Here is a 26,514-nt window from a genome sequence, read left to right as displayed (position 1 = left end):
TCAGAAGCCAAGAAAAAAAAGGTGCTTCATGTTTGATAGGACCAGTAATTTTCCAGAGGGATTATTGTTGTTATTCCTAAAGCCAACGGCACACAGTGTGTCCAGTCTGACAGCAAAGTGGAAGGTCACAGTGGAGAATCATACTGGGATCTTGTTCTTCAGTGTAAGAGGCACTCAGTACTTTCAGGGAGCCTCATGCAAAGTTGTCCTTTCTTAAAGATCACATTGCCAGAGCCAGTGGAGCCAAAACTGGCTGGTTCTTTCCAAGTGAACTCTCAGGTGAAGCAGCACAGGGCTCCATCTCTTCAGCTCACACAAACAATGACAACTGGCAAACAAACCTGGTTTGTATTTGTCTTTTGTCTGTGGCTGTGGAGTCATTCTTGAGCACCCTGTCTTCACCAGGCAAATTGCTTTTGCATGCTTAGTTTTGATTCAGTTTTTAAAATATGCTCCTATTTTGTTTCTCACAGCTGGCACTTGGCTGCTGTGAGGCTGAGCTGACCGAGGGCTCAGAAGTGAAGAAATGAAGGCAGTTCAGCAGAGCCTTATCTACATCTGACACAAACAGATAGCTGGCTGTCACCTTCCCTTTGCATGAGAGAGAAAGAAATTTCCCAATTGCAGAATGTTTCACACCTCACCAAGGCAGAGACAAATGGATTTTGATTTTAGTGGCTCTTAAAACACCGTGGCTGTGCCCTTCACTATCACATCCCACACACTCTGCCTGTGCCACAGACGAGCATCAGCCTGAAGTCTCAGTCTGCCAAACTGCAGCAACTTCAGTCCCCTCCCAGGCACAGTGCCCAGAGGAAGTTGTATGGGAATCCATGGAAGAAGATGAGAGAAAGCACAGATTGAATGAGGAAAGCAAGGGCACAAATTCATAACTGAATTTCCGTGGCTTTCTCTTCTGTCAAACAGGATAATTTGAGGAACAGCCACTCACCGCAGGGGCTCCGATGTTTTACCTAATGATTCATTGCTCAGAGACAAGGAGGCTGAAATGCCATTCCCCTGCCAGGGCAAACAGTTCTGCTGGGCATTGCTGGTGGCCAAAGGACAGGCCCAGTGAGCAGTGAGGGCAGACACCACGCTCCTGGGGCAGCCTCGCTCAGAGAGGAAATTTTCATTGATGTCAATGAAATCAGGACTGTGTTTTGTATTTGTAACCAAGAAAGTGTCAGTCAGGCTGCTCTGTCCTTTCCCAGGGAGGTCAGGTCACTGTTGTGCTCTTTGGGGTTCAACACCATTATTCCACAACTTACTTTGGCCTCTCAAAGGACATTAGTGGTAGAACAACTGTTGACTCCTTTTCTGGTTTTGGAGTTGTTTTCTCCAAAAGAAACCATTAAACCACTTCACAGTGAGATATTTTGTTCCAGTTTTATCAGTGTATGAAAAACTCAAATGTGTCTGTAAAAAACCTTTTAAAACTCTAATCAATACAGGTTTAGGTGGTGGAAGGGTTCAGGGCAATTAAGACATCCTTAAACACTGCTGATATTCTTACAATAACAAATTACCTCTTGCATTTTGGTAGTGTTTGCAATCAGGGGGCTTTTGCAGTGAGCAGCTTGTCTCACTGAATGTCATTCAACCCCACTCAGTGACAAATTGTTTTCTCAAATATTTTGCCATTTATGAGCTGACGAATTGTTGATAATTCACATTTCATTGTTGATTCTGAAGGGCAAATTACATAATTATGCAAGGGTGCTCCTCCTGATTTCTCATAGTTTGCCCTCCAAGCATACATTTTTCATCTCTGAGTTTTGAATGCATCTATATTATGCCTTTTATGTAGTCAGACAGCAGACCATGGCTCATGAAAAAGAATTAGCATTATTTATTGAGTCTCTGGGTCTATTTTACTAGCTAAGACTTCTATGAAAATGGAACATATTGAGCTACAGAGGAAAAGCCCTCTGGGAATCAGGAATCAGGATTAGGGAATGCTGAGTTCCAACCTTTCTTGTGCTCAATAACCACAAGAAAACTCTGGAAGCTTCACACATGATAAATGCAGAGCATGCCCAATCCTGAATGTAAGTTTTTATTCCTGTTTTATAACAGGCAGACATACACATATTCTCACAAGTGGTTTCTCTGATGTAAACATGCCATGCAACTAAGAGAACAGTTATCAAACGCAGTCAAAAAAACTTCACAGACTGAGTCCATAATCCCACAGGCAACCAACAGCAAGGATGATTTGTGTAGTTCAAAGTGTCCTACTTTCCAGATCTAATGCAGTTTTTCTGTAAAATATGTTTAAAGGCAATGAGAAAATTCATGAACAACACTCCCAAATACGACACTTTAGCTTCATCTATAACTTTTCCAGCAATTAGTTGGCGCTGGTTTGACTATAAACATTGCATTACATATTAAGTGTTCATTTCCTGCTTGGCACCCACGGTTGGGCACAGAGTTTTTGGAAGTCATTAATGCTCAGATTTACAAGTATTTCAGCTGAGAGAAATGTCTTTGTTGAGATATGTGAGTGTAGGTGCAACAGTAAGATCTTGTTCCAAAATAACCCATGTGTTTTTGCAAGGCAGCCACTGTTCAGAACTACACAAAATCACAGAATGAGGAACACTGAAAGATACCACAGCAGGTCACCTGGTCCCACCTCCCTGCTCCAGCAGGGTCATCCCAGAGCACATGGCACAGGATTGTGTCCAGATGGAATGCCTGCAGTAAGAGAGACTCCACACCCTCTCTGGGCAATCTGTTCCAGTGCTCAGTCACTGCACAGTGAAGATCTTCCTCATGTTTAGGTGGAACTTCCTGAGCATCAGTTTCTGCCCGTTCCTGTTGTCCCATTGTTGGGCCCCCCTCTGACCCCTCCCTGCAGACACTGACATTGATGAGGTCCCCTCTCAGTCACCAGTGCTTGAGTCTGAACTGGCCCAGCCCTTCAGCCCTTCCCCACCACCCTCAGCCCCTCTGGCTTTAATTAGATTGGGGTGGGTTTGGTTGCTGTTTTCCTCATTTACTCTGTTTTGTAGGACAGGTTGGAGTATGTACAATGCAAAGTATTATAAAGAGACAATTATGTTCAGAGCCATAGGACAAGTTAGGGAGTAAATAAGCTGCATTTCATTGAGAAACCTTGGACAAACATAGCTCAACAAAGAACTGAAGAAAAAGCAAAACTCATGGAATATGACAGAGACACTACAGGGGCAAGGGTAACCCATTAACTCTTTCTATTTCTGTTCTGTGAACTTGAGAAACCCACATGAAGTATCACCTGGAAGAAGCTGCTTAGAGAGTCAGAGTTCTTCCCATTGACCAATATTTCAGTAGGAATGCACTCTGAGGCACTAGAATATTTCCAGTTCTCCCTTTTCCTTCATTCCCTGCCTCAGCAGCTGCCTGGAGCAATCAGCTGTGGGAGGAGGCATTAGAAAAATGAGCCAACGTGTAGATAGTATAGACTGGATTAGTCTCACTCTGTAAATCATTCTCTGGCTCTTTGTGAATTAAAAGATAGATCCTTTATGAGTTACAGGAGATGCAGCAATGACCTGGTGGAGATGATTAAGAGGTACATTTTGGTTTTAAGGAGAAGGATCAGGAGGCAGTACATGTAAATGTGGATAAGTAATGCAAACGTATATAAATTATATGTACAGTCTGCTAGCCAAAATCACCAATGACTTATAAAAACACTAAGCTGTGTAGGAGAATTTTAGAGCCATCTGACTGCCATCAAAGCAGCTGAGTTTTACAACTGTTTTATAGAAAATACCCTCAATCCTTTCTAGAAACCCTTTCTGATTTTCAGTGTGGGAGTTCTGTCTTGGTTCCACAGATCAGACACAGGCTGCTTTTCCTCTTGATGTTCAATATAAATATGTTAACATTAAAAATGATGAACAAGGAGAAAATCTAGAACTGATGGCATCCTTTGAATCAGTTGTCTTTGTTGAGTACAATACTTTGTCAAATATTTTCTAAAAGGGTCTAATGTTGACTATTAATGTTTTTATTGTCACTTTGATTTTTTTTTGGTCACTCTCTTTTCAAAAGTTTTACACTGCTGGGTTTTTTTTCTTTTTTCTTTTTTTTTTAATTGAAGACATAGAAAGAATATGAATTACATTTCTGTTTGAAGCCTGTGTTCAGAGCTTCATAAAACCAGCAGTCCTGATGTTTCTATAAAAAGAAGCATAACTGTGTATATCCTTCCGTTAGCCTCTTTCCCACCTATTTAATAGATGGCCTGAATAAGCCTAATCTGTTTTGTTTCCTTTATTGCCTGTAATAGATAGAATTAAAAGTTATGTGGAATTTACAATAACACAAGGGCATCACTGTGGAGAAATAGCAGTGCTGGCTGAGCTATATGAATTCCCTTTGTGCCCATGAAACTTTCTTTTTTAAGTCACTGTGAAAACATGATGATGCTGGGGGACAGTATTAGGAGAGCAGGGTAGGCAGGGTCATACTGCATTCCTGACTGACTGGGGAGGTGTTAAAGTAACAAAGTTTTTATAGATTTGTGGATGTCTGTGAAATATGTGGGGTATTATAGAAGAAGGCCCAAAGTTGTATGTTTGAATATTTAACTATCAGATTATAGAAACAGCTGTAATTGATTCATGTTTGGATTTAATTGTGGGTAGTGCAGAGCAAACTTCAGCCCCTTGTCAGTCCCGGCTTATGAGTCTTCCCTCATTCTGAGAGCTCCTGAATTCCCAGTATTGCTCTGTGGTTTCTGAAGTGGCAGACCTGAGCACCACTGCAGCTTCCTAACCATTGTTTTCTGTCCTCCCTTGTCAGACAACATAAGCCACCTTTCACTCTCATGGAGCAATACAGGAGCAAGACAATGAGGAGCTCTGGCTGCACCCCACACCCCATGCCAGGGCTGTGTCCACCTTTGGTAGAGATTAAAGTCCTACATCCACTTGGGACCAATCCAGCTCGAATACACCCGAGTGCACTGATGCCTCCCAGGGACCAACACACTATCCAGTCTGTCAGTAGTAGGGACACAGAGAGCTCTTAAATCTCCAACATTTATAGAGCTGACACAAACATTCAAGAATAAATTGTCATTTACCTACTTTTTGACTAATACATAGAGGCATATGATTAATACAAACCCATCCCAACTACTCATCAGGGATCAGAATGATGGATAGATGTCACACAACACCAGCTGTACAGGCTTTATTGTGCAAGACAAATGTGCTTCTCTGTTGCTACTTGATTGATTTTTTAATGTTGCAACAGAAATTTTTTAAATTATTATAAAATGTTATCAAGCAACATTAACTTGCCATGAGCCAGATCCTGTTCTAAGGTGCAGCCATTCTCTTCTGTTAATTAAATCAGGCCTTAAAAGTCACACAAGCATTTTCCAATAGATGAGATAAAGCAAGTAGCTATAACCAGTGTATGGATGTTTTTTTCTTCCTTTGGTCACCAAAGAGCACAGATGACCAGGCTACATGACCACTATCTATGGTATTGCTGTCTGTGATCTATGGTTTTCTTTTAACTTTTCAACCTTCTGCAAGCTGAAAGACCATCTCTGTGCATCATAGCACTTCTAAAATGGTTCTTGAGCCAAAAATGTTCCAAATAGAGAAGTCACCCACCTTCCTATAGTGCCAAGAAATGCAAATGCAAAATATTAAATAGTGCAATTTTTTTCAGTGTTCAGCAGCAGAGCATATAAATACACACAACAGCCTCTTTCTGGATAACAAGCTGACAAAGATTTTCAAGATAAACCAACTGAATACAGAGAAATAAGTTTTCATATGTGTCTGCACAGATCTCTGTGATCTGGAACTGGTACTATCTTTCTGCTGTTGGGACAAATCAGAGCAATCACAGAACTGGGTTCACCAGCTGATGCTGTTCTGGAGTGACCTGCCATCTCACAGATCCTTGCCTGGACATAATCTGTTCCACAACACTCACAGCATGAAGGGAGAGCAAGGAAAGCTGGTTGCAGAGGCTTCCTGCTACTGCTGAGTCTCATGCTGGCAATCTCCAGCTTCTGGGAATCTCCATCTTCTGGGAATCTCCAGCTTCTTCAGTGCTGGGCCCCTTTCCCTATTCTCCACTTCGTATCAAGGACAGTTGAAAAGGTGGATCTCTGCACCACAGGAGTGTGACACCTTACCTACAATGCTAAGTTACCATCCAAATGAAAACAATCAAACAAATTCATGATATACTAAATCCCATCAAAACAAAACCTTTGCAGTTTTCTGACATTTCTGCTTCCTTGCACTGACTGAAGCTGCAGCATTCTTGGTGAATTTTACATTTAGCTCCAGACCTCATAGAAACTGAAAGAGGACAGAAATGCTCAGCAGAAATGTATCTGAGAAGCACAGTGTTAAAAAGGGTGGCAAAAAACTGATTTGTTTCTTTGTGGCTATTTCTCTGATGTGGCATGCAGTATTTAATGAGGGCGTTGTGAGCCCCTGCCAACGGCAAGACAGACTATTCTAAATGAAGCTGTGCATTCAGTAATGAGGACTGACCAAAGCACTTGAGTGCTCTGCTTCAGAGCAGACTCCCCAAGACAATATTGTAAAAACCACTCACTGAAAAAGCTGTAACCACGTTATTATTACACAAGCCTGACAATTTATAAGCTTGTCTTTTACCTGCAAGCACTAGAAAATGCATGAGTTGCTCTGTACATGGTAAACCATCTTTTTCAGTGTTCTCTAATACCTGGAAATTTCCTTCTGTATGTGAAGAGAAAGGTTCTTAAAGAGACATCTTTAATCTGCTTTGTGCTTGTAAACCCACTGGAGATCATGACACCCTCAGGCTGCAGGGCATCAGATCCTCAGCCGCTGCTAACCAGCTTAACTCCACTGATAATCTGGCTGAAAGAGGCCGTTGCAGAGCAGAAACGTGCATGTTACATTTCATTGCTGTGAAGTAACTCGTCTTTAGTTTTAACCAATAACGAGCAACGCTTTCAGTACCATGGATAGAGACATTGGCACACACTCCTTTCCATTCAACAGATTAAACAGAAACTATTCAACTTCTATGACATTCTCTCTGGAACGGACATAACCAGGATGCACATTCTCTTGTGATATGACTGCACTCACACTACAAGGCTCTGACCAGGACACAGCACTCTGTTGTACAGAGACACAAGTTCTGCCTCCAAAGAGCTCCTCACTTAATGCAACAAATCATCAGAACAAAAAGACTCAATGCATATGCAATAAATGGGCTTCTGGTTTTGTTAATACTATTTCTGAGCATTTAATATTTAAAATAATATGCAAATACCAAAGATTAATTGCTGAAATTGGTAAAAAAGGGAATGATGGCTTTTCAGCATCTTCACAGACCTTCTGGAGACTACTGTCATCATGCCATGCAATTCAGGATGGCTATAAGGAAGGATTACAGTAAATAGTCAAAGCTATTTATTTTAATCAATGCAAAAATGTAACCAGAGGTCAGTTTTAGTATTTAAATAGGAAAGATATGCAGGGATCATCTAAACCATCTACTATAAATAGCACTTTCCATAGTATTTTAAGAAAGCTGACATCTATGAGCAAACAAAAGAGATAAATTATTCAAATATATAATATAATAATTTTATGCTTTTCAAAGAACAGATCAGGGCCTCTAGATTAATTCCTATTCTATATCTAAATTTTTATACACAGAGAAATATGGCCATTCAATGGAAACCAGTGTGCAGAAGGGCAGCTCAGCAGCAGAGCCAGTGTGCAGACACCTGGACACTGGGTTCTAGTCCTGCCAACAGCCCATTCTGGTGCTGGGTCAACCTGTCATTTGGGTGGCAGCTCAATGCTGAGCACATATTTGTGAGCAGATCGGGTCTCCCACTCATCCTGCACATTGCCTCTGCCCAACAGACCATCTCTTGTCCAAGGCTTGCAAGACATAACCCTTCTGTCACCTCAGGTTACCAGATTTTTTATTATTGTTATCACAAGCGCTGCACTGCACTCAGCTCCTGAGTGCTGGAACAAACCCAGACATAGTTGTGAGAGCAAGAAGAGCACGTCTGTATCACGCCAGAGCACCTGCAAAACTGTTGCATGTGGCTGACTCAATCAACTCAGTCAACAGTGATTTCAGCCTTCAATTCCATTTTAGAAAGTGTGGAGTTTCTCAGTCCTGAACCCATGCCAGGCACTGCAACAAAACCAGCACTGCAACTGAAGCACTGGGGTGGGAGAGTTACACCCTGTCATCAGTGCATGGTAGACAATGACATATGCAAGAAAAACTGAAGCAGAGGTAAAGTATCATTCCAGAACACAGCAGTATCTGAAAAGTAAACACAGTAGAAGCACTGACTAAAATCTGCTATCAAGGTGCTGCAAAGCCATGAAATGTTGAAAGGCATCCAGGTGAGACTTCACAATGCACACAAAAAGCTGGTTGGGAAATAAAGAATATCACCAAAACCAGTATCAGCCAAGTTGAAGGTGTCACAACAGGTAACACATAAAATGTTTTTTCCTGTGACTGAATCAAACACTTGATGAAACTTAAAAATATTTTTCTTAACACTAGTACAGAGCTTTTTGTGAAAATCTTATCAACATCTCTTGCCTCAGTGGTTACCTGGAAAATCAGAAGGGGCTTACCAGCTTATTACGTTGTAAAGAAGATAGTTCTGTCAATAAAAGAATAATAGCTGCTATCTCGGAGACAACAAGGTCCCAAGGATAACCTGAATCGGCAGCTATGTATCTTTTTAACTACTCTTTCCATCGGCATCTGGGAAAGGTAATGTCAGTTGCTGCTTTGTGAAAAATTATGATTTCAAGAAAGCTCTTCCAGCATAGAACATTTGTTGAGCTCATCAATACAGTGCAGCCACTGAAGGCATGAACTAAGTGCTGTATTGCTGCACACTCCGCCTGAGATAACAGGAGGGAACATCGTAGTTGCTGTCCGTGCTTTCCAAATGTGAAACACATTGAAGACTAGCAATATTTATGAAAAAACCATATATGAAATCCCACCAGCTAAACAAACGTCCCAGCCGTCCTTCCTCGGCCACCCGCTCATCGCTGCACTTGCGGAGCGAGCGAACACCCCGCGCCGCAGGGACAGACTGGAGCGCCGGGGCTGCCCTGACCCCCAGAAAAGCTGTGTGTGTTCGGCACAGCCCCCTCGGGACGCACCAGAGGGCAAAATGGTCACACAGACCTTCCTCTCCGAGAAGCCCGATGAGGCTTCGCCCCGCAGATTGGAGCGGGACTCGGCGCGGGGGACACCGCACCGCCCGGCCCCGCACCCGCGGCCCCCACTCACTTCTCCCCAGCGCCTCCGCCTTCCACTCCGTCTCCTCCACTGCCCCGTAGCGCCTCAGCGGTCTCTCGGCCTCGGCGCTGGCCGAGATGGATCTCCGGAGCTCCATGGCCGTGCGGGGCGCCGGGCTCGGTGCGCGCTCCCTGCGCGGGGCTCGGCCCGCGGGCGGGGGGCGGGAGGGGCTCCGCGCACATGCTCAGTGTGCGGGGCTGGGCGGGCAGCGGGCACACAATGGCTGTGCCGCGCTGCGAGGCCGGACCCCGCACACGCTGCGCCCCCGCCCGCCTCCCGCCCGCCCTCCCGCGCGGGGGAACGCGCCGACCCCCGCGATGGAGCTGCCGTGGGCTCGGAGCCCCTGCGGGGCTGCGCTTGTCCGCGCCCATCCCTGCGCCCCTTCCTCACCAAGCTGCTCCGAAAGACGAGAGTTCGGAAAGGCACTCGCTGGAGGGCACGGCAGAACTGGCCATCCTGCGGCCGGCGCAGCGCTCAGCGCAGCTTCTGCCCTGAGCCGCGGGGGAATCGTGGTAAAATCCACAGCCACTCATGGCTTTTGCAGTCTCACACTCCTCAGGCTGCTGTACACGCAGCCTTTGGCTTTCCTGAAAGTCCTGCACTGAATGGAATGACACTCATCCCATCATCGCATTGCTGAAAGCCAGAGTACAGCACTCAAACAAGTGATGGGATTTTGTATTTCTCATAACCATTTGTATTTCTCATAACCATTTGTATTTTTCATAACCATTTTTATTTTTCATAAGCATGCAGCTTTGCTGCTTATGCAGCCTGCTGGGATTAGAGGAGAAGGAAATGACTTTGCAGGAAGGAAGAACAAGTGTAGTGATAATTATTGTTGTTAATTTTTTTCTTTCATTGTAGGGAAGGTTGTATGGATAAAATCCCTGACCACTATTTTACAGTTGGAGAGTACCTTTTCTAGTGAGATCCCATTGCACTTTACTGTGAGTTTATCAGTTCTTACATACAGACAGTGAACAGGGGTTAGGCAGGTTGGCCAGTGCCTCTTGGCAAATCCTGGGTTAAACACTCTTTGCCTGATTTACAAAGAGTCTTGGGGCACCGATAATGCTGAACACATACTGGGTGAACTCTGGGAAAGCTTGTTTTTTTTGTCACCTACCTTTGCCTGCAAACCTTGTCTTGTCCTTCACTCGTCAACACTTCAGAAGTACCACCTCAGTGATGTACTTCCTAATTGGACTGACACACTTTGATGTGATTGCATGAACAATTTTTTGGGGGAGTGCTTCACATGTTGGAGGAGAGAAAACCTCCACGTTGCTTTTAAAATCGTAACTGAAAAATTCTCTGTTTTTCTTTCTGAGAATTGGAATTAGCTAACGAAGTGGGTTGGAAAGTGTTTTTGGAGGTCTGTCAGCTGTGCTCCCCAGGGATATACCATGATTTGAGCACCAGACATGCTGGAACAGCTCTTGTTGTCTGTGCAGTGCTCCATCCTCGCTGGTTTTGGCCTTTAGAGACGGAGCCCAAACAGAGCTGTGAGTCAAGCAGAGAAGCTGGGGGCAACACTGCACAGCTGATTTTGGGTGACAGCACAGCTGCCTGCTGGGGTGGGCTGGACTGAGTCACTGCTAGAAGTGAGGAACACAAGTGTGGGAGGAATAAAAGTCCATCTGGGATCTGGATGAGAGTGGGACTAAAGCTGATCAGGGAGAAAGGCCAATTTTTGGTGGATCTGAGGACTATTTAACTTCAGTCCATCCTTTCAAGTTTTTTAGGTAATCACAATCCAAGTGCATTGTTTAGGAGATGGAGGAATGATCCTAGAAATGAGTGAATATTTAAAGCTCTGTATTTGTTAGTATGGGTGAAAAACACCCACTAGCCAGAAACTTGGATGCACAGAGTTTGCTTATGTAAAGCAAAGAATATATAAGATGAATTATTGAGATGAGAAAGTTATCACCTGCCCATTCTGAAAAGTCAGAAAATCCTGTAAGGACCCAGTTCTGCAGACTGCTCCACATGAGAGCAGGTATGTGGAACCTGTCCTGCTTTTCATTTGCACAACAGTTTTTGCCAGCCTAGGCCCTCACTATGTATCAATTGTTCTGTGAGTGTTGTAAGATCAGCATTTTGATTGCTGTGACTGGAGCTTTGTTACTGCTGCAGTCACAAGTGGTATTAAATTTCTCCTCTACTGATGAGGTCCTTCAGTGCACCTCAGCAATATACGTGTGCATTCCTTTACTCACAAAGGCTGCTTTTCTTCTGCTGAAAGCACCATTAAAACAGAAAATATAAAAACTCAGGTCTTCTCTCACTGCTCATAAGATCATGCCTGGTAGAAAAACAGAGGTGCACTTTGCTCTTGCAGTCATTTCCCCTGACTGCTTTAGTTTCCATTTCTTACCAAGTCCTGCCACCAGGAGCTATAGCTGGGCAGCAGCAGTTGGCAAATCCACCCTCCTGTCTCTTGCTCTTTGGCCTCCATTAGAAATCATGGATGCCCCATGGCAGACAACACTATATAACAACAGACACACCTTACGCAGCAGAAGTCCCTATGGCAGCATGGCTTGTAAATCTGCAGGGGAACAGCAGTCTTTGCTTTCATGGAGCTTCTCAAGCATTGTAGATTTCTCAGCTTGAAGTTCTCAGAGCTCTCTTACCTTCATGGCCACATCCAGTGTATCAAAAGCATTTTCTAAAGCTGGTGAGTGGGACTGGGGTGGGCTGCAAGTGAAGATAAAAGTTAAGGCTGTTGTTCTTTGTCACCCAGAGCAGCCTTTCTTGCCCAAAAATAATAGAAAGTGTTAAAATTCTGCCCAGGTTTTTAATTGATTTATCATTATAATAAAACCTTGCAACTCAGCTGATGAAACAAAATGAAATTAAGTGGATTATGCACAGTTATTCCACTTTGTATGCAAAAATACCCAGATCCATATCTAGAAGGAACTGAAGGGGCACTGTGCTCATGTAAGTTAATTGCTTACACAACACAGTTTGTGGGATTTCTATGAATTTGTCCTGTAATATTTTGTTAAACACTAAGTCTGGATTCAGAACATTTCTGTACTGAAGGAGTTGCCATAATTCTGTAATACTTGATGCCATGTTTAATCTTATTTCCTATGAAAATACCTCCTCTTGAATCTTGCTGTCTGAACTCTTAGGGTTCTTTGTAGTTCCAGATTCTTAGAATGTACCCAGGTACTCCTGGAACCCTGTTCAAGGAGTGCCCCTTGGATCCCACAAACTGATTCAGCATTAGGAGCCTGGGGGCTGTCAGCCCTCACACGTCCATATTGCTGTGCTGCAGCCCCCCTGCCACCTCCAGATCACACTTGCCAGGCACGAAAATGTCTTGGCACAGGTGAAAGGCTGTGCTAGAGCATTAAAGGCCAGTGCCTGCCTGATGGCAAACCCCACACCCCCCTGGGTGGGTCTGTGCAGCTCTGAGTTAAGGCAGCACTCTGCTGTCCTGGGAGCTGGAGTGGTAAATCTGTGCTTTGTATCTCACTTTCCCAGATTATTAAGACCAGCCTATATATCCAGGTTTACATAGTGGGGGAAAGTGGTTTTAATGTGTTAGTGTCCCTATCCTGTGTCATAGCACAGTAGGAGTTTCTCTGAGTAAATGGTATATTACTGTTTTATGAATTCAAGCTATCACAAAAAGATCAGGTCTGTATAATTCTAAGTATTATCTTAAATATTTATGTTATCATTATCCCTAAAAGATCAGTATTGGACCAGAGTAAAACTCATTTGCTTTTCAAAGAGCCATAAATAAATATGACCTCACTAAAAAGAGGGGAATAACTAAAACTTGCCGGAAGATCCTTGGTACAGAAAATAATTTCTTGCTGTAAGCTTCCACCTTCAATTTAGTGCTAGCATGAAAGAGTTCTCAGAAGCCTGGGCTCTGCCTTTCTGCACTTGAAAGAGGATCTGCTGTACCACAGCTGCAGACTAAGAGCCTGGACACATAAACCAAAGCATATCCTTATTATATTGCTCCCTTTTTTATGAATCCTAGCTCATGTTTAATTACTACCCTTTTTATACTTATTCCTTTATTTGGAATTACTGTGTTTTCATATATCAATTGTTCCTTTAAAACCATTTTTTTAGGATAAAGTAACTTCATAAATAATTTATAATAGTTGCAGTAAAGTGACTGGGATGTTGGTCCTTTTCCACTATAAGGCAAATGAGATGCCTTGAATTTAATGTCATGAGTCTGAGATTTGATAGTGATCCAAGTGTTTGAGTGTTCATAAGTATTTCCACCCAAACACCTATTAAATGTCATCTTATTCTGATTTTTTCATTTTAATAACGTTTCCATGTGAAATATTGCATGAATGTAATGCTGTTTCCCACATGTCATTAACCAGTTCATCAAACATGCACACAGAAAAAAATTGGTTATATATTCAACTTACTGTTTCTAGAAAGCTGAATTTCTAATAGAGCTATGGAAGCAAAAGATGAACTTTTAATGGTAAATTTTAGTGAACAGTGTACCACTAGTTATATGTGAGATATGACTTGCTCCACAGGGTCTGGGTTGGACTATGCTAAAGTACATTGTGTCCTAGAAACTGTTTTTCTAGGGGAATTTTCTTATGGGTGATAAAAGTTAACTGGCAGCACTGAAGCTACAGTATCTGACTACCTGTCTCTTATTCAAATTTGGAGATCTATCCTGTGAAACTGAGTCTGATCCACCAAATATTTAGATAATTCTGAGGAGGAGTAGTTCTTAATTGCTTTTCTATCTCAAATCGAGATAGTCTTGCAGGACTGAACTCCCAAGACACAGTCTAGTCTGGACACAGCTTCTTAAACATTTGGCCAGTTTAAAATAAAGTTCAGGTGAAATTGAACTGGTAAATTAATGGCTTATACTCAACTATGCCAAGTTTTAAAGTGTCTGTGTTGACAATCTGTGTGCCCGTACAGAGCCTATTTGCAAACGTTCCTGAGAGGTGAGTACTGGAGGCTACTAAAGCTGGCACAGTTCTTTCCACTTATTTAGATTTATCTCAGCCATTTTCAGTGTAGAAGGCCAAGAAAACACAACACAAATTCAGGAGATGCAGTAACAGAAGAGACAGGGCATAAATGTCTGGTAGAAGGAATGGAAACAGTTTGCAGACTTCAACAGCTGTAGTGGTGACCATGACACAGATTTCAGACATACACTTCTTTAAACTCTTTTACTTCCCATTTTATTTTTGTCTTAGTAAACTCTTTCTGCATTTACTGTCCTTTTAAGGTACAAGTTTTACAGAAAAAGCTGTTATAGCATCTGTCAGATACGTTACTAATACCATGGGTAGTGAAGTCGCCCATGTAAGAGTCTTATTTTTGGCACTTGGAGTGGAGTCCAAGGGTATGACTGGACTGACTGTTGTGCAGGTGAGTCATTGTGCAGGTGGCTTTTGCATCAGTGATGTGTGGCCATAGCTACATAGTTTGAGTTCAGTACATTTAGATGTCGAGACAAATTGGTCTGGGCCAGTTTAGGAGACTTGCAAACACAGCAGACAATAAATAATATTTCAGTGTGCATGGGGGGCATGTCCATTTGGAAGTAACAAACGTACTGTGTAAATTTTGCAATCACAGCAACATCCACCCCCAAGCACAGCTCTCTCAGGGCCTGAGCCTTTCCTCATTTCACTCAGCCCAAAATGCAAAGGTGACTTTCTAGGAGCTTCCGTTTTACCTGCATGAGTTTGCATCTTACACACAGAGCACAAAACTGCTTACAAGCTGTGAGGCACATGCAGAGACTGTATCAGTGTCTTGCTGATGCATGTTCCTGTGCAGAGTCCAAGCTCTACTGCCCCTGAGTCCTTCTGCCCTTGCCTTCTGTGGACCATTTCATACACCCTCACTGGAACTGGAAGCTATAATGTCACAGCCCTGAATTCTTTAGGACTTGAATTTCTGTCTATATCATACCTGTGTTCCACTGCATTTTCAAGTTTTGCCCCAAAACAGTAAGCAAAACAATGTGTAGGTAATTGCCATAATGTATCAGGTGTAATTATGAACACATAACAATTCATTACTGTATGATGACCATTCTGATCTCAACATTGAACTAATGCAAAATCCTTCAGTGTCACTGGCCTGTGATGGCTAATCAGCTGCAGTTAACAGTCTTGGTACCTCTTGGATGTAAAAGTATGTGATGCATGAAATGGAAGCAGCTGCACACCCTTAGCAGGTAAGTAAAGGTGCTTTTTACTCCACAGAGAGGTGTCAGAAATGGTAAGATAAGAATTCCACAGTCTTTCAGAGGGAGATTTGTCCTGGCCAGCATAGAACAGGAGAAAGCAAACAACTAGAAGCGAAAAAACAAAACACCAAAAAATCATATTTTATTTCCTAAATATTTGTGCAATGAGAGGAAAGTTGATTTCCTGATAAATCAAAGAAATAATAATAATGTGAAGGTTTATTCTTTCGTATGCACATGCTAAGTGCACATCTTACAGTGACATATTTATTTTAATGCTGATTCCAGGGCAGAATGTTGTAACTTATTCTACCCTGTAAAAGGACACAGAATTCAGAATAAGCTAACGCTTCCTCCACAGACAGAGGATCTCATGTGGTGCAGAACCTTGTGTGCATGGTTGGTGAGTCCATATGGGCCAAGCCCAGTATTTCTCACAGCCATCTGAGTGCTTGAATTTTAGTTCTGTTACAACTGTCAAGTGCAGTAGCAGACCCGGGGAACAGTTCCCATTCCCATGCAGCTCCCACTTTCCCTGTATCTCTGATGACTCCTGCTAGGTTATATATCCACGGTCCCTCTTGGTGTGTCTGGTTTTATCAGCCTTGATTGTGTAAAATGGCAAAAGGTGACTGCATCAATATCCCATATTTGTCTTCCACTGGCAGAGGGAGCATTTGCACGGGTGTCCCATCCCTTCCAAAATCCCAGGTGTGTGCACAGGCTGACCTGCTGGCAGTTTTACCCTGCTGTGTTACAGCCCCGCTTCACAACAGGCTTTCCCTGAACACAGCAAAGAAACCCACCCATTCTTCATTTCCCGAAGCTCCCTCACCCGCTGCTACAGCAGAGCTGTCCTTGGCAGCGGCTTTTCTGGCCATACTTCACACCTCATTAGGCTTTTCCGGTCCTCAGGCTTCTCCCAGCACAAACCCGTGTAATTGATGCTACTGTCGCATAGAGGGGATGATACATTGACTTTACTCTTTGCACCGCGTTTTTTCTCTATGGATAGAAGGTGCAAGACTTTGGGGCACTGCCACATTAATTATTAAAGTACAAAAAAGAAGGAAGGCAATATTGGTTAGAGTGGATGACGCTGATGATGTTGAAAAGTATATGCAACACATACAGATGTGTAATCTGCATTCTTTGTTCTTGTTTAAAATGGATTACAGTAACTTGGGTTATCAAGGACTGGTATTTGCATGTGAGTTCTCAGTGCAACTTTGAGAAGAGAGCACACACAGTCTTTGGCTGTTTAAGCACAGAAATATTGAGCAGAAATAGACAAAAATATTATCTGAGGCATATGTGAAACAGTCACTGGGATTAATAGTGTTACTGTCTACATTTAAAATTAGAAATTGCACAGCAAAACAGGGTTCACAAATGGGCTTGAAGAATGATTTAACATGGGGCTAACAGAGCTAAACCTGTTACAGTTTATCTAAGGATTAAACACAAACTTTGTTTACCACTATGTTCATACAGAAGGCTTTGTCTGCTGTGCTGTCTTTAAATCTTGTCAGAAAGGGAGTAACATCTTATTAGAATGTTAATGCTAACTTGATTTTGATAGATAATCAAATTTCATAAAAATACATAAGTAATTCTTAGAGATGCAGAAGATCCTCTGTTACATGAAGTCTTTGGATACATTTCTAAATGATGGCATGAGACTCGACATCACTGGTTTGGTTCAGGAAGAACTCTTGGCTTTGCATTATGGAAGGAATCAGACTGAATGATCTTTTTTCTTCCTGTTGGCCATGAAGTCTATGAAACAGAAATTTTCAACTTGAAATCTTTCCATAAAGCTTCCTCCTCATTCTAAATATATAAGAAGTTGCAGCAAGGAATGGAGGTGGTGTCTCTCTTCCAGTTGTGGAATACATTTCTTCCTTCAGACTCAAATCTTCTGAACCATTTCCTTCCCAAGAGCATCCCACACAAACCACACCAAGCGAAGCCCTTCAGTAAGGACCCCATTGTTAACCTTTGCCCTCTTTAAAAGGTTTTAAAAGTTTTTTATATCTTTTTCCTACTTGAATTCCTCAGTTCCTTCTGCAAATACGTTAATTATCTAAACCAATAATTACATCATGATCTTACCTCTTTTTAACAGCAGGGAAATTAAGTCCACCAGCTTCACCACAAGGCTTTGAAGATGGGATTTTGTTTGAATTTGTCCAGAAGTGGCAGATGACTAAATGTATGTAACTGATCTTTAAAGAGAGGGAATAATCCCTGCTTATTTTTCACTCTGCTGCTGTGTTAAGGTTTGTGACATTAAATTCAGCTTTTTGTTGCATGTGGTCCATGAAGATCCCACAGGAACTGTTTTATGTTCCCACAGGAACATAAAATCTTGGTTTGTTTATATACATACTAGTTCAAGAGAGACAGAGCCAAAGAACAACATTTAACATTTATTAAGTCTTTGCAAAAACACAGACAATTTCAGTCAACTTGAAATTCATTACTTTAGTAAAATTCAAGTATTTCTTGCACATCTCACTGGATTGGCAGTAGCAGCAGAGGCAGCAGCACGAGCAGGAAGCATTGGCACTTACAGCAGAGAATTGGAAGGCTGAGGCTGCATAGATTTCAAAAGTTGTGCTATACAGGAAACTCAACATATCAGCTATGGTAACAAAGCCCAGGCAGTTTCACCTTTGCTGCAGTCTGAAACTGGTTATTTTATGCTGTTACTGGGTGGTTGCTTCTGGTGTGAAAAAGACAGAGGCCTTCTGGTGAATTTTCCAAGCCTGGAAGGGTGTATTTAACATACTAGTAAGCACAGACGGTTCATTTGCATAAAAGATTTGCAGTAGAAAAATACATTTTGAATTTCTCATTTTATCGAATTCAGACTCTACATCTCCACAGCCATCCAGAACAACACAAAGCTGGGACTGAGCCTGATATAAAAGTCTCCTTACCCCATTTGCTCCTGGAGAGAATCCACAACACAAAAATACCACCTGGATGCAGCCTATAGGTACTGGCAGTGTGTTCCCTCCTTGCTGAGCACCATGTGATGGGTAATTCTGTTCATCCTCCTGGTTATGGGAATCTGCTTGTTCAGCTGGCAGTAAGATCAGTGCAATTCCTTGAAATAGTCCTAAAGCCCTTGGGACTGTTTTTGAAAAGGTGGCAGAGACACATCAGGACAAGTCTCACTCATCTTTCCCCCACCAAGAAACTACTGAATTACTGGAAGAAGCAAACAAAAGTTTGGATAGATGACAAATAACGCTGGACTAGGTGACCTGGGATGGGCATCCAGAGGGCTTTTCTACCTCAACCATTCTGTTATTCTGTGAAATTAATCTTCTGAGCCAAAAACATGTCAAGAAATAATGATGTCTCTAACAACCAAGGGATTAGGCCCTCAGACTAAACTGACAGGAATAAAATCTTTAGAAGGTGCATTAATTTATGCACACTGTGAATTTGTCCCAACACAGCCTCATTGTTTTGCATTATGTGGGTCTGAAATGTTTGTAAGACAAATCAGTGCTCATAAATACAAGAAAAAAAACCTAATTTTTTTAATGTGAAAAGGGACTTGGGTTACTTAACTGTCAACAAGAGAAAGAGAGGAAATGAAAGGATTTTGCAGGATCTAAAGTCTACTGAAACATAAGAGCCACAGGCTTCCATTACATGAAGAAACTGTACTTCAAGCAATAGAACTATGGAGAGAAATCCTGAAGCCCACAGCCAGAGAAACTTGAAGATAAAGCAGGATTTAGCTCAAATTCCCAAGCAAAAAGCTGGCAGCACTAAAGCATACAGCAATAAAGCACAGCTTACATAAGCTTTTAAGACAATTAAAATAAAAGTTGGAACTTCCATTCATTAGTCTTGATGAAGAAAAACATCAGCATTACACAGATCATGAGAACAGTTATAAATTCTTGATCTGCCTGAGGATTAAGTTTTACCAGCTCTACACATGAAGCAGGATTTTTTTGCTCTGAGTTTCAGCAGAACATCATATACAGCAGATCAACACCATTTCACTCTCCTTGAAATGTCATTATTTTCCAGTTCCCTTCTCCAAGTGAATTCTATTAATCATTGAACACTTAAGGCACAAACAGAAATAAAAATAAATAGCATCCATTAAAAAAAAGTTAAACATTAATTAGCACACCTTAAATGAAATTTTTACCTCTTAATGAATAGAACAGACTTTAAAATACTATTCTGCTCCTAAAAATATCAACAGAAAAAAACCCACTACTGAAACTGCTTCTCTATCCTGAGGGGTTTTATGTGCACAAGAGCAATTTAACAGCTATAGCTGTCTGACACATCTGTTCACTCATTTTTAAACAGGCAGATAAAATGCAGTCAGCTCCTCTGTGGATTTCTCCTCCTGCTGGGATGTCCAGCATCAGCACTGCTCAGTTCACAGATTTGTGAACTGTTCAGGGATTTGTGCAGCAACACCAGCAGGGGAATTCAACCCACCACATGGAAGCATCTACATGGAAGCCACTGACAGAGCAGCCAGTTGTCTGAGCCTCTGTGTCACAGCTGGGAAGAAACAGACCCTTCCAGTGCACAATTCACCATACAGAGCTTAAACCAACTAGCCAAGTTGGAAATGTCCAGATTACAGGTGTCAAAAGTCAAGGAAAATTGCTTCCACTTTCAGGTTGCAGGCAGGTGTGCTCTGCCACATCTGCCTGTGCAGCTGCAGATGGAATTGCAGTGACTTTTCTGTCCTGAGAGGGAAGCACCTCCTCCACCTGTCTGCCAGCAGAACAGGCTGTAGCAGCAGCTCCTGCCATCCACCCTTCTCCCACTGCTGCAGTCCTGCAGTCCAAGCCATATGGGGACATTGCATCACTTCTGAGCACTGGGTTATGCTAAACAAGCTGATATTACCTGAAATAGATTAGGCAGTGCTTGCATGATCCCTTTCCCTGTCTCAGCTAAGCAGCACTGGGCTCCTACAGTGACAAATAACTGTTAGCAATATATTTAGTACAGCTGCTGGCCAAAGGAATGTATATTTATAGCCCAGGCAGGCTTTGGGACAAGACTGAGGAATTCAAACCTTCCTCAAAGTGGTTTATCCTTATTGTAACAGAGTGTTGAGACTTTTCAATCAGATGCATCAAATCAGATACTGTTTCAATCTTACTGTTTAGTAATTTCAAGGCTTAAAATCCCTTTGTAATATACCAAGGGTTCCTCTACTGGTCTGATTTCAGTTTTCTGCAACCACAGAAATTTACACAGTTCCTGTTCTGACACACATATATATGCACATTTAAAAAATACCCATATCCAGACCTGACCCTCAAGCTGACAAAGCAGATCTATAATTAATTTTCACCTTTTCCTAGTCACCTATGCATAGTTATCCAGTGTCTTTTATGAGTAGGAATGTTTAAAAATCATTTGAGGAAGAAATTTAAGTTCCTTATTTATAGCAGGTTTGGTTTGGGGTGGATTCTGGTATTCATCTTACTTTCCTTCTAATGCTTTTTTCCTTCACAATCTTAATTATATCTTCAGTATAATGAAACAGTTGAAAAGAGTGGAGGAGTCAAGACTCCCATGTACTTCTATACTTTCAAAACTTCTATGCTTTGACCCCTGGGGGGCAAAGGAGGCAGCTGTTGGCACAGAGAACCAAAGCTCCCTGCAGGGCTTGGTCAGGTTCCATCCCATAGGAGCTGCTTAGGACTGATGCTTCCCCCAGGTGTGTCAACCTCCAGCACCCACCCCAAAGAACTCTGACCAAAGTTAGTTATATTCTCCCAGTTATGATAAAACATGTACAAATATAGTTCAGGTTTGTACATTCTATGAAATAACTCATTTGCTATATAAATTTTCACATTGAATAAAGTAAGTTGGCCCCATACAAAAGTGGGCCCTACAAACACAGCACTTTTGTTATCTCTCAGTAAAACCAACTCAATGCCACTGTGTAGATATGGAATCCATTAAATTTTGTTCTGCAAAAGCAGTCTTGCATTGATAACAATTGTCAAGTCCGACAACTGATGATTTAATGTTCTATTCCCCTTTTTCTAGCAACTACAAGTTGCTTGAAAATTAAATTACAGTTAATATTTCTCCCCAGTGAGGCAGTTTGACATGAGGTGCAAATGCTTCCATTGCCCTGCAAGTCAGTTATTCCCAGATGAGATGGGATGACAGCATGAAAATAATTAAATGTCAATATACAACTGGCCTATTTTATGAAAGAAAAATAAACAAGCACAAACTGTTCTACTGCTTATACTAACCAGCAAATGTTGAGATAACTGTTTATTTTAAACACAGCAATGAAGCTGCACTGCAATTAACTGACTTTCATAAACCCAGTTTAGCAATTTAGAATGTGTACAGAACTAAAGTTCTTTTTTCTCCTCTGATTCTTCATCTGCATTGACCTTCTCTCCTTGGAGCCACATAAGTGCTGACTTTGCTGTGCCATCTCCACTCTGTTGGGAAAAGCAGATGAAGGAAGCCCAGACAAAGCCACAGAGCCCCGTGTAAGCTGTTCGCAGGTGAACGGGGATCAGAATGAAGTTTGACAGCTGTGTTGGAAGGAGAGACAGCTCAGTTAGTGCTCCAGGCATCCCCAGGGCTTCCACCTCCACACCCAACACCTCCCCTGCCTTCTCAGGGGGTCAGATCCACTCTGTCTGGGAGGGATTGGGTTTATGAGAAAGCAAGGGCCACTCTGAGAACTCACCTGCACGAAAGGCCAGTACATCAGTCCTGTCTGAAATGAAAATGAGTCACTCATTATTCTTACAGATTTCAACCACAAAGATTCATTTTTTTCTTCCCACATTACTGAAAACTGAAACATATTTGAGTAAAATTAATTAGTTAAAGTTAATTAGAAGTGTTTAGTTGCAAATGAAGTTGTTTAACTTCAGGTTGCCATATTACATTTCTAACCATCTTGGTGAGCCTCTATGAGTTTTTCAAACACATTATTCTAAGTCATTTTAAATACAAAAGTCTAACTACATTTAAATCTTCATAGTCAGCTGACACCAGATACAATATGCACATTTACCAGATGGGTGAACAAATGTTTAAATATGTGAACATTTGTTTCAGTCATTAATGAAAAATACCACTGAACACTATTTATTTCACATTTGCAACGCTCCTTGTACTTACTCATACATGTAAGGCATATTTAGAAAAATCAATGGATAATTTACTCATAGAACATAATGTCAATAGAAACCTTATGTTTTGATAGGGTATAGTGGGCACTGCTTTTAGAATCATCCTCCATAGGGATAAAAATAATCCTTCTCTATCCTACCTATGTAGTTCCACAATATGAAGATAAATTCAGGTTGCACCACATTTTCTCCCCCTATTACATTTTTTCCTGCTGATCTATCAATTAATTCTTCTTGCATCTGGGAAATCTTTAACATTCTTAGCTTGCTCAGCCCTGAGGTGGCACAGATAATTTTTCCTTGTGTATGCAGAAATGCAAATCAAAGCCAGCTGTTTATAAAAAAGTCTTCTTAAAACAAGGGTTTGTGCTTCTGAAAATGAGAGATTGTCACTGGAAAGTACAGGCTAAAAACGATTCCTAAACATGCCTCTATAAGTAATGATTTTAACAAGTGTGCATGTAAGTGCTGTCAATGCTATTACTAACTGATAGATAATGTGTGGGTGCTTCTTAAGACAAAAGGTAGTACAACCTGAATCAGTCTTGTGTTGTAGGGCTGCCATTCAAACAGAGCTGGGTGCAAGGGTTATGTATATAAACACTACATTTTTTAAATGGTATCATTTCACTCATCTGGCAGCAGTGCCTGCTCCAGACTGCCCTTACTTCATATGACTCGTGATACTTAAATTTTCTGCACACAATCAACTAGCAGAATGAGAGAAAGGAGGTAAAAACAGCGGAAGAAGGAATACTTCAATTTTTTTGTTTGTTTGTTTTTGCTTAGCTGTGAGATAAACGAATTATTTGACTCACCTTATATGTATTCCAAAATTTCTTTTTACAGTCTGAAAAGATGTCCTCTTTCTTCTGAAGGATGCTCATTCCTAGTGGCAAAATATTTACAACAATCAGATAAAATGCAAAAATAAAATGTTAATTTTTTTCCATCTTAACTGGAAGATGTGACCTGTATTAAGCAAAGGTATTAGACAACATGCTTTCACTAAGTCAGTCCAAAATCAAAAGCTACACATTTGCACACATGCAGAGGTCCAAAGCTGCTTAGCTCAGCCCAGGGATGTCTCCAGGTACTTGCATGTCCTGAGGTTATCAGTATCTCTCAATGGATACATCATTTTACTGATACCCAATTTCAGTATTTTTACCATCCCTTTTCTGGTCCTTCAGATCCTCCTGGTCCTTGGGCAATTCTCTGATTTTGGGTGTAAAGACGTGGTGTTTGACTTCTTTCATTGCTTCATTTTTCTTCAATCACAAATTGAATGATTTCCCTGATGGGGTCATAGAATGCAGATCGACCAATACCAAACAAAAAGAGGGCCTATCTCGCTCTTCTTTCACATAAAGTTTAAGTCAAATGAGAGCATTTAATTACACTAGTCTCAGCTCTTAATTTTCTTATTCCCTCATATTTATTTTTGAAATTGGTGCTAGTCTTCTCTAAAGCCCCTTCTTATTTGTTGGCTTTGGAGATTATCCATTAGTAGGGGCGGTACCGTGGTGTAATGGAGAGCACTCTGGACTCTGAATCCCAAGGACCTGAGTTCGAGTCTCACTGGGCACCATACCCTGGCAGTTAAAGCCTCCCTTCCATCTGATCCCATCAGATCTCGGATGCTCAGCAGGGTCAGCCCTGGTCAGTACTGGGTGCTGTGACAGTCCTGAGGACTTCACTGTCACTGTCCAAGCTCGCTCAGCCATGGCAGATGGACCTTAGGACTGAAACGGTGGGGCCAGTTCTGCACACGCTGTGCCTCACCTAAAACATCCACTGCACAGGCTCGAAGGGCCACCCACGTGGGGAGAGCCCTTCCCAGATCTTTGTTTGTGAAGTCTGGCCACACATACATACACTGTATTTCTATATACTCTCACAGCAGAAGCTGGTACAGTTCATTCTCTGAACTGCACTATTTCTTGACATTTACAGTTGTTTTGGAAATGACAGCTGATGTCGAGAACTGAGAAGAGCAGAGCAATTCAAGCAGGCACGGATGGTACAACTGCTGCCAATTAAAAGCTACGGGCCCAAGCGAGCCCACGGCAGGACTCCCCTTCGGCCCAGCACCGCCTTCTGTGAAGCTGCGGAGTGCCCCAGGCTGCTCAGCATCCTCGATGCCCACCCGCGCCCCCAGCTCCGAGCGCATCCATCCCCGCCGCCCCCAGCTCCGAGTGCATCCGTCCCCACCGCCCGCGGACCGCGCACCCCGCGCCGGCCTTTTCTGGGGCCTCGGGAGGGATGTACCCAACCTATTTGGGGCGCAAAGCCAACCCCGCAGGGTTCTGCGCCGGGCACGGCCGCACTCACCGGTGTAGAAGGCGAGCACGGCCACGGGCGCGCCCAGCAGCTGGTCGCACAGCACCTTGCCGAGCACGGCGGGCGGGCGGCGGCCGGGCAGTGCCCGCTCCAACGCCCGCAGCCACACGTAGCTGAAGTTGCCGTGGAAGGCGAGGGCCACCAGAGCCACTCGCCGCGTCTGTGCCCAGTCGGGCGGGTGTCCCCTCCGCCGCAGCAGCTGCTGCGCCGCGTCCCCCGCCGCGAAGAGCCCCCCGTAGAGCAGCACATTGCAGAGCCAGGGGAAGCGCCGCACGCCGCGGAGCAGCGCCCCGGCCATCGCCCGCCGCCTCTTCCGCCTCCTTCTCCTCCTCCTCCTCCTCCTTCTCCTCCTCCCGGCCCCGCCGCCGCCCTCGCCATCCCCGCTGCCCCGGGGCGCTCCCAAGGATCCTCCCGTGCCAGGCAGGGCCGGGCCCCGGTGTGGCATCACCCGCTGTCCACCGGGTTCTGGACTTATTTTTCAAGTGACCGTACGCTCACTGCAGTGACTCCTGGGCTTTGGTCTGAGTAGCACCATGGAGTCACTGTGCAGTATTGCTGCAGCTATTCAGAGACACGTGTAAACTAGACACTGTTTATTATCTTTTTTGTCTCCTTGCTGCTTGCTTACATGAGTATGGCTTTTTTCTTTACAGTTTTGCTGCGGTTTTGCAGTCTGGTTTCTGCTACCCAGCTGAGCAGCAGCGGCTCGCGGGGTTCCTCTGCTTTGCCTTCAGCTCCTGAGACAAACTGAGGAGAAAGAAGTGGTGTTTGGTTATTGAAGAGACTGTTGTATACACAGAACCAGTACCACAAGGCCAATCTAAAATCCATATAGTGAGATGACACCGGGAGCGGCCCCTGTCCTGCAAGGCAGCCCTTGGCCACAGGAAACAAGGAGCGCATCCCGGAGCGCCGGGAGCTTCCCCTTGGTCCTGGGAATGAGCTCAGCCTTGACCAAGAGAACCATCTCCAGGCTGGAGGTGGTAGTTCGCTCTGTGACCTGGACCAGTGCACCTGAAACCATCACGGGACCGCCCATGGATGGCTATAAACAGGCATGGATGGCCTGTACAGTCAAACACATTTCAGCAGCAGCGCTGAGCGCTCACGGACACGTCAGGCCCGGGAACTGCTCCCAGCTCTGCATCCCGGCACATCCCTGCGGGAAACACCAACACTGTGCGAGGGGTGCTATTCAACAGTATCAGTGGCGCTAAAGGGAAGAGGGATATGTACGGAAAAACCCCAACTTGGTGGCACAGAAGTAAAGCTCAGGCAGAGCCCCGGGTTTGTGTATGGTGGGGCCGCGGGCAGTGCGCGTTCTCGGGCCCGTCCGCGGAGGAAAGGCTTTGCTGCCAGTGCCGGCGACAGCGGCGGGACAACCGAGCGGTTTGCCACGGCTGGAGCCGAGGGGAGCCCTCCCGGGGCCCC

The 26,514-nt window shown here is 43.3% G+C and overlaps 1 protein-coding gene across 3 annotated transcripts in view; it reads right to left on the bottom strand.

Moving 5' to 3' along the window:
• BMERB1 (bMERB domain containing 1) overlaps positions 1-25,428 on the bottom strand; it is a 59,678-nt gene extending 34,250 nt beyond the window's left edge. Inside the window, exons 1-4 of one of the 3 annotated variants that reach the window (XM_071571546.1) lie at positions 25,075-25,428; positions 23,559-23,629; positions 22,290-22,319; positions 17,969-22,131 (exon numbers count right to left, since the gene is read on the bottom strand). In XM_071571546.1, the coding sequence (XP_071427647.1) occupies positions 21,943-22,131; positions 22,290-22,319; positions 23,559-23,629; positions 25,075-25,381 (597 nt within the window). In that variant the 5' untranslated portion in view covers positions 25,382-25,428 and the 3' untranslated portion in view covers positions 17,969-21,942. Of the gene's footprint in view, positions 1-9,315; positions 9,511-17,968; positions 22,132-22,289; positions 22,320-23,558; positions 23,630-25,074 lie in introns of those variants that run through there. The other 2 variants (XM_071571547.1, XM_071571545.1) reach the window with 2 other exon arrangements.
• Between the last annotated feature and the right edge of the window lie 1,086 nt (positions 25,429-26,514).

The sequence above is a fragment of the Pithys albifrons genome, chromosome 16, assembly GCF_047495875.1.
Source record: "Pithys albifrons albifrons isolate INPA30051 chromosome 16, PitAlb_v1, whole genome shotgun sequence".
NCBI lineage: Eukaryota > Metazoa > Chordata > Aves > Passeriformes > Thamnophilidae > Pithys > Pithys albifrons.
The sequence above is the reverse complement of the archived record's forward strand: the minus strand, read 5'-3'. Positions and strand labels throughout refer to the sequence as shown.